Consider the following 8,093-nt stretch of genomic DNA (forward strand, 5'->3'; position numbering starts at 1 on the left):
GGCGTTTTTTACACGCGCCCATTCAACGCCGAGCCCCTCCGTTGCTATCGCTGCCAGCAATACGGCCACCATCGCTCCCGCTGCAATCGCCAGGCAGTGTGCGGCATGTGCTCGGGGCAGCACATGACGGAGGCCTGCCTTGCGAAATACAAGGCCGGCGAGAGCGTGACCGCCCTCTGCCCCAACTGCCGCCAGCACCACCACGCGTGGAGCCGGCGCTGCCCCTCCCGGTTGAACATCGTGGACCGGGGAATCCAGCGTCAGGAGGAGTGGCGTGCGGCCCACAACCCCTCTCGGCCGGCGTGGACCGGGCGTTCCCGCTCGAGGTCCCAGCGTCGGCCTGCCCCACCCGGTCAGACAACGCTCGCCTCCCGGGAGCACTTCCCGGCCCTCCCACCACCGGCCACGTCTCGCGGCAACGCTGCTCCGGCTGTGCCGCCGCCAGCCACGCCTCCTCCACCGCCCGCCACGCAAACCCACCCGGCCTCCTCCTCAACACAAGCCCCTCCCCCACGCCCGGCATCCGCCTCGGTCCCCTCCACGCAGCTCACTCCCGCAATGCCTCCACCGGCCCTCCCCCAGCGCGTGAGGCGTCGGAGGAACCGCGGGCCGCGCCCCCCCGTGATCGCGCCAGCTGCAACCCTGGTTCCTCCTCCCGGCCATGTCCTGGTCACCAGGGCTGCACTAGAGGGGATGCTGGCGAGCTTCGCTCTGGCGCTAACCGGCCTCCTAAAGCTGACACCGGACGAGGCGGCGCTGCGAGTCATCGCGAAGGCGACGGTGGAGGAGTGCTTCCCCACCGTCGACAGTCCGGTCGCGTCTCCCGCCACCCCGCTGCAAAATCCAGTTGCTGCGCCTCCAGCTGTGCAGGCCCCTGCCCGCGAGGACGCTCCACCTCCCGCGGCGGAGGCCCGCATGGAGGTCGACGCACCCTCCCAGGCAGCAGTGGCACCTGCCGTCTCGGTGGCCCAGCCAGCGCAGGCGTCCCAGACCGCCAAGCCCCGCTCACACATCCCAGTGCGGGCGGCTCCGACCCGCTCCCGCATCCCGCAGCCCAAGGGCATTGTGACCCCGAAGCACCGGGGGCCGGCCCCCTCGCGCGCGGCGGCCCCTGTGATCGCCCCGGGGACCTCCTCGGCGACCGACCGCTAAGTGTTATGCAGTGGAACGTGTGCGGCGTGCGCGGCAAGGTTAACCTCCTGCGAGCTGCGATCGGCACCGACGGCTTTGACGTCATCCTATTACAGGAGACGTTCCTTCGGGAGGGCCAGTCGGTGCCTTTCAAGGGCTACAGGGCCTTTTACCTCCCTGCCGTCGCCGGTGCGGCGCGTGGGTGTTGTATCTTGGTAAGGGATGTACTTCCCTGTTCTCGAGTGCATCGCCCCGTGCTGTGCGGTGCCGGTGTGGAGGTATTGGCAGTCAAGGGGACCTTGCCGAGCGCGTGTGTCGCGTTCTACTGCGTGTACAGCGGGCCGCGGGCCGAGCCCGACTTCACTGAACTCCTCTCCCTGGCTAATGACGAACCCACCTTCATCGGGGGTGACTTCAACGCCCACCATGAAAGGTGGGGGAGTAGGGGGAGGAACCGCGCCGGGCGCCACCTTGCCTCGGCCTTGGAGGACGTTCCTGGGGTTGAGCTCCTCAACACCGGAGTGCCCACGCACATGGCTGGTGGCGTCTTGGACCTCAGCTTTGTGTCGCAGCCACTTGCAGTCGGAGCAACGTGGACCCTCCACCCGCACCTCGCGAGCGACCATTTCGCCTCCGTTGTTGCACTCCCTGTCCCGCCGCCTGTGTTACCACAGCGGCCTCCGCGCTGGAACCTGCGCCGGGCTGACTGGCCTCGGTTCCGCGGGGCCGTCGCCCGTCGTCTGGCCGCCACCATCCGGCCCGACGACCTCGAGGCGGCGGACGCGCGCCTGGTTGACGCCTTCACAGCTGCTGCTGATGAGGCGATCCCCCTCCTCCGGCCTGTGGCGGTGGTCCACCGTGACAGGTGGTACTATACCGAGGAGGTGAGGGAGGCGAACCACCGAGTCAACCAGGCCCGTAAGCTTAACAGGAGAGTCAACACGGAGGCGACGCGAGGCTTGCTGCGCGCTGCTGTCCGTCGCGCCAGGGAAACCGCCGACCGGGTGCAGGAGGAGCACTGGCTGGCGTGGTGCGAGGGACTTGACGGCTGTACGTCCACTGCAGTCCTCTGGCGGAAGCTGAGGGCCGTCGCCGGGGGTGCCGTTGCGCGCCCAGCACTACACCCACAGCCCCAGGCCGAGACGGAGCGGCTTGTTGCCACCTTCTCCTCCCGTGCTGCTTCCGCCCGGCTTCCGGCCCACACTCGCGATCTGCTGAGGGAGGCGAACCCCGGGAGAGTAGCTGCCTTCAGGGAGGCCTGCCTACAGGCGCATGCCACTGACGCGCCTATAGAGCTCTGGGAGCTGGAGCGGGCCATCCCCAGGAAGGACACCGCCACCGGGGTCGACAGGATCCCCTACTCCTTCCTGGCGAACGCTGGCCCGGACATGCTGGCGGAGGTTCTGGGACTCTTCAACAGGTCCCTCGAGCTCGGAGCACTGCCAGCCTCCTGGAAGCTGGCCACCATCGTTCCCATCCCCAAGAGTGGAGACGGGCTCCAACATCGCCCGATCTCCCTCCTAAGCTGCCTCGACAAGTGTATGGAGAGAGTCCTGCTTCCGCGCCTTCAGTGGGCGATGGGCCCCCTCCATCACCACCTCTTTGCCTTCCGCCGGGGCAGGGGCACCAGGGACTGCATCTCCACCCTCCTCTCTGGTGTCTTGGGGTGACGGGCGGTGGTGGTATTTCTTGACCTCGAGAAAGCTTTTGAGCTCGCCTCAGCCCCAGCCATGCTCTCCATTCTCGCTGAACGGGGCGTCCGTGGCCGCCTGCTGGCGTGGGTGGGCCATTACCTGGAGGGACGGAGAGCGGCCGTCCGATTTCAGGGCCATACGTCCGCGATAGAGACTTTTGAGAACGGCACGCCTCAGGGTGGCGTCCTGAGCCCCGTGCTGTTCAATCTGCTCGTCGAGAAGTTGGCGGCCCTTCCGACGAGCGGAACCGCAAGAGTCCTATCGTATGCGGACGATGTGGCCCTGGTGGTGTGGGGCCCCAACCAGGTGGCCTGCGCCCGCCAGCTCCTCCGCCGGCTGACTCAGACGTGCGCCGCCCTAGGGCTGGTCGTCAACAGGACTAAGACAAAGGCCATGACCTTCCGCCACGGCCACCTTCCTGAGCCCTTCGACCTCGAGGGTACGCCCGTGCCGTGGGTGCACACTTACAAGTACCTCGGGGTCACTGTTGACTCCAGCCTGTCCTTTGGCCCGCACATCGCCCGTGTGCGGGACGAGGTACGGCGGCGCACTAATGTGATGAGGGCCCTTGCCAGAACAGCGGGTGGGTCTGGGGACAGGGTCCTGCGGACTTTCTACATCCAGGGCGTTCGGTCCTGTATTGATTACGGGACGCCGTGCCTGCTGACGGTGGGACCGGCGGCGCTTAGGCAGCTGGAGACAGCTCAGAACGCCGCCCTCCGCGTCATCGTTGGCGCCCCCATGTGGACGAAATGCGTGTGCCTCCGGGCGGAGGCACGCGTGTGCAGCGTCGCCGCGAGAGTCACCCAACTCTCAGTGGGGCATCTGGCGGCGCTGCTCAGATGCATGGGGGCGGAGCAGCTCCGCGCCTCCGTCGGGCAGGCCCTCCTGCAGGACCCTCTCCTGTTCCGCAAGAGAACGTGGGCGACTGTGGCGGCGGCCACGATTCGCAATAGCGGACTCCCCCACGCCCTTGTGACGGCTGTGGACGCCCCCCACCCCACCTACGTTGCCCGCCCCCCGTGGGAGCCGCCTGCCTTAACAGCCACCATACGGCCGCTCGCCAAAAAGGAAGGCCCTCCTCACCCCTCTGGAGTTGGCCAGGGAGGCAGGCAGCAGAGAGCGGGAAGCAGCGCACCCTGGAGCCTCCGTATACTTCACGGACGGCTCCGTCAACCACCAGACGGGGGCTGTCGGCGCTGCTTTTGTGTGCGGTGGGGTCACTGCTGTATTTCGTCTGCCAGACGGTTGTTCCTCCACCCAGGCTGAGCTGGCAGCCATTGGCGGGGCGCTGGATCATGCAGTGGAAGGGGGTCGGGGCCCTGTCTTGATCCACTGCGATTCAGTCCCTGCCATCCGCTCTCTGCTACAGGACCCCCCGCGCGACAACGTGTCTCTCCTCACCTCCATCCTTGCGAGGCTGGCAGAGTTGAGAGGAGCGGGGCGCCCAGTTAAAGTTAACTGGTTGCCCAGCCACTCGGGCGTGGCAGGCAACGAGGCGGCGGACGGCGCTGCTGCTGAGGCAACGCTCCTGCCTGCTGTCACGCGGCCTGTTGTGGTTAGCCTTGCACAAGTGAAGAGGGACATGGCCGCACGATCTGCTACTGGGGTCGTCAGGGAGCTGGAGGAGGCCCTGGCTGCGGGCTCGCCGTCCGCGTTTTGGTACTCGGCGGCCACTAACACCGGCGCCCGCCAGCTACCGCCAAATCTGCCGAGATGGGAGGCATCCAACATCCGCCGCCTCCGTCTCGGCTACAAATGTGCGTCGGTCCTTCACCCTGATGACCCTGCCCCTGTCGTGTGCCCTTACTGCGAGGAGGAGGTCCTCCAGCCGCTCCTCCACTACCTCCTCGAGTGCGGTGCGACGCGCAACCTGCTTCCAAACCGGGAGGGGCTCTCAGCGCCAGCCTTGGTGGGGGCCCTGGACGACAGGGCGCTTACTGCCCTAGTGCGGGCATATGAGCCGCCCAGGTAGGCTCTCTGTTCTGTATATGTGGGCGTGTTAGAGTGCGTGTATGTATGTGTGGGTGTTTGTGTGTGAGTATGTGCGTGATTGGATTTTTAAGTCAGCTACAGGACGCCTGGTGCGCCTGTGCCCCAACCCACTTAGTGGGAAGGGGTGTTAACTATCTATATATGTGCGTACATCGGCGTGTGTGTGCGCGTGTGTATGTATTTATGTACATGCACACGTGCGCGCGGCGTGCCGTGTATGCACATATATAGCCCCAGCCATGACTGCGACGGGCCGTCGTAGTCGACAAAGGCCCGTTCCCCTTCTTAGGGGTTAATCTTAAAAGCAAGCAAGCAAGCAAGCTTGACGACAGTGGAACGCCAGCACTCCTCGGGCGAGCAGCTGGGGGGTCCTTCTGCGGCGGCGTGGTTGACCCGCCTGGTTATCCTCGCTTAGGGCCCCACCGCGGCAGTCAAGTCGACTGGTCGGCTGCTCGCCCGTGCACCGCTACGGGTGTCTGCTGGGCGCCTGCCCAGAGAGCCCGTGCCTCCGTCGCTGCTCGCCGGCTGTTACCCGTGGCTGTGGCGGCGGCGGAGGCGTCCCGCAACGAGCTTGCATTGCTCGCCCACACGAGCGGGCTGCTCCTGAGCCAGAGCTCGGAGGGCCCGTTCCTCCGTCGCTGCTCGCCGGCTTCTACCCGTGGCTGTGGCGGCGACGGAAGGGTTCCCCCACCCGCCGCACGCCCGCGGCGGGTTCCCCTCTGCGACGGGCCGTCCACGGACAAAGGCCCGTTCCCCCTTTTTAGGGGGTAAATCTGGAGAAGAAGAAGCTTGACGACGGGGCGCTTGCTGTCCTAGTGCGGGCCTATGAGCCGCCCAGGTAGACTTTCTTTTCTGTATATGTGGGCGTGTTAGTGTGTGTATGTATGTGTGTGTGTCTGTGTGTGAGTATGTGCGTGAATGTTTTTTTTTTTTTTTATCAACGTACAGCTACAGGACGCCTGGTGCGCCTGTCCCCCGGCCCACCTGGTGGGAAGGGGCATTTCCTATCTATGCATGTGCGTGCATCGGCGTGTGTGTGTGCGTGTGTATGTATTTAGGTACATGCTCACATGCGCGCGGCGTGCCGTGTACGCACATGTATAGCCACAGCCAACACTGCGACGGGCCGTCGCATACGACAAGGGCCCGTTTCCCCATTAGGGGGTAAATCATTACCGACCGACCGACCCCCTGCGACGCGCCGTCAATCGACAAAGGCCCGTTCCCCCTTTTTAGGGGGTAAATCCCACACACAACATGGGCGCCAGCCTTGGTGGGGGCGCTGGACGACGGAGAGTTTGCTGCCCTAGTGCGGGCGTATGAGCCGCCCAGGTAGGCTATGTGTTGTGTATATGTGGGCGTGTTAGAGTGTGTGTATGTATGTGTGTGTGTTTGTGTGTGAGTACGTGCGTGAATGTGTTTTTAACGTACAGCTACAGGACGCCTGGTGCGCCTGTGCCCCAACCCATCTAGTGGGAAGGGGCCTGCGACAGCGTTAAGAGTGAACTACTGGGAGAGGTGCAGACTCTGAAAGGCGAGGTCCAGGGACTGAGGGTGGAGGCGGAGAGGCAGCGGCGAGAGTTGGCAACGTCACGCGGGGAGGAACAAGAAGCGTCACGCGTGCTGGCGGCAAGCACCAGGGTGACGGACTTGCTGGGGTCCTTGTGGGGCCCCTGGCAAGAACCCCTGGGGCCTCGCAGCGTTGTGTCAGAGCCAGCAGCTGCCGCAGGAGGTTGGGGAGCCATCGGAGCTGCTCCCCTGGGTCCAACTGGCGCCGGAGTCGGACCCACTCACCCCGCCTCTCTGCTGCCTTCACCGCCGCCCTCTCCATGCCGGCCGGCTCACAGCCCACGTGCTCCGCTTTCTCCCCCATCCAGCCCCTCGGCTTCCCGCCGTTTGGGGAGGCGCAAGCCGGCGGAGTATGACGGGAAGGTGACCTGGGAGGCCTATGTTGCCCAGTTTGAGATGCTAGCTGCTACCCAGGGCTGGGACGAGGCTGAGAAGGCGCTGCAGTTGGCAACAGCGCTTCGGGGCCCATCTGTGGAAGTGTTGGGGCACCTGCCGCCGGCCCAACGTTCCTCTTACGGGAGCATGGCGGAGGCCCTGCGGCGACGTTTCAGGCCTTCAGGCCTTCAGGCCGAGGTGTACCGAGCTCGCCTGAAGAAGCGGACTCGGGAGCGCGGCGAGACACTTTCGCAGCTGGCGCAGGACGTAGAAGCGCTCGTCAGAAGGTCGTATCCTGCTGCCCCGGAAGAGATGATCGTGGTGCTGGCCCGCGATTTCTTTGTTGACGCTCTGCACGACCAGCAGCTGCAGATTTACGTTAAGCAGGCGCACCCTGGGGACCTATAGGTGGCTCTGGCGAGGGCCTTGGAATTCGAGGCCTTCCTGAAGAGAACCAGCGGCCTAGGGGCGGTCGCACAGCCCCGCCGTGACCTCCGGGGCCGTAAGGTGAAGGTGGAGAAGAAGGCGGCGTCGAGGAAGGCGAGCCCGGTCAGTCCTCAGCGGTTTTCTCGGCTCGTGTTGGAGCTGTGGCAGGAAGGGGCACATGCGCAGTCGTTGTCCGAGGGAGCGAAGGACGCGTTCCCTTGACCGACTGAGTTCTGACACATTTCAGCCTTGCTGCAAGGACTGTGGCAAGTCTGGCCACCGTTCGAGCGCCTACCCCAAGCCAAAGGAGGTAGTGCAGGCGGGAAACCCGGACAGGCTGGAGAAGGGGGCCGAATCCCAGCCGTCAGTCCCCGGGCCCCGACTTGCGTAAGCTGCCGCCGGATAACTAGTGCGATGCAGGTGGAGGGCACAGTGGACGGGAAGCCATGCCGCCTGACAGTAGACACCGGGGCTGAGAAGACCTTGGTGTGGCCTGATATGCTGGCCGCCACGCGACTCCCAGACGCGCCACAGAGGCTGTGCGGCGACACGGGGCACTGTGTGCAGCTCAAGGGCCCAGTGGAGGTTCGTATCGGCGTGGCCAGCGCTGTGGAGCGGCTGCCGGTGTACGTCGCCGTTCTGGACGAGCCGTGTTTGCTGGGCCTCGACTACCTGACGCAGAGCAAGGCTTGTGTCGACCTCGGACGGAAGCTGGTGAGGGTAAGCGGTCAAGACGTGCCTTTGCTTCCGGAGGTTGGCTGTGCAGAGGTAGTCGCGGCTCAGCGTCTGCACCTTGCCCCTAGGACGGAGGCCAGGTCCGGTGTCGTCTGTCCAGAGCGATGCGTGGAGCGGAAGGCATGGTGGAGCCCACGGAAACCTGCGGCTGGCTGACGGCGTAGCCGT

At 65.2% G+C, this 8,093-nt stretch overlaps 1 protein-coding gene across 1 annotated transcript; it reads left to right on the forward strand.

Moving 5' to 3' along the window:
- The first annotated feature begins 2,861 nt into the window (after positions 1-2,861).
- On the forward strand, positions 2,862-7,172 carry LOC126994834 (uncharacterized). Its single transcript, XM_050854105.1, has 4 exons — positions 2,862-3,900; positions 4,070-4,585; positions 6,089-6,152; positions 6,668-7,172. The coding sequence occupies exons 1-4, from the start codon at positions 2,862-2,864 to the stop codon at positions 7,170-7,172; spliced, it is 2,124 nt and encodes a 707-aa protein (XP_050710062.1).
- The last annotated feature ends 921 nt before the right edge of the window (positions 7,173-8,093 follow it).

This window comes from Eriocheir sinensis, unplaced genomic scaffold (genome assembly GCF_024679095.1).
Source record: "Eriocheir sinensis breed Jianghai 21 unplaced genomic scaffold, ASM2467909v1 Scaffold89, whole genome shotgun sequence".
Lineage (NCBI taxonomy): Eukaryota > Metazoa > Arthropoda > Malacostraca > Decapoda > Varunidae > Eriocheir > Eriocheir sinensis.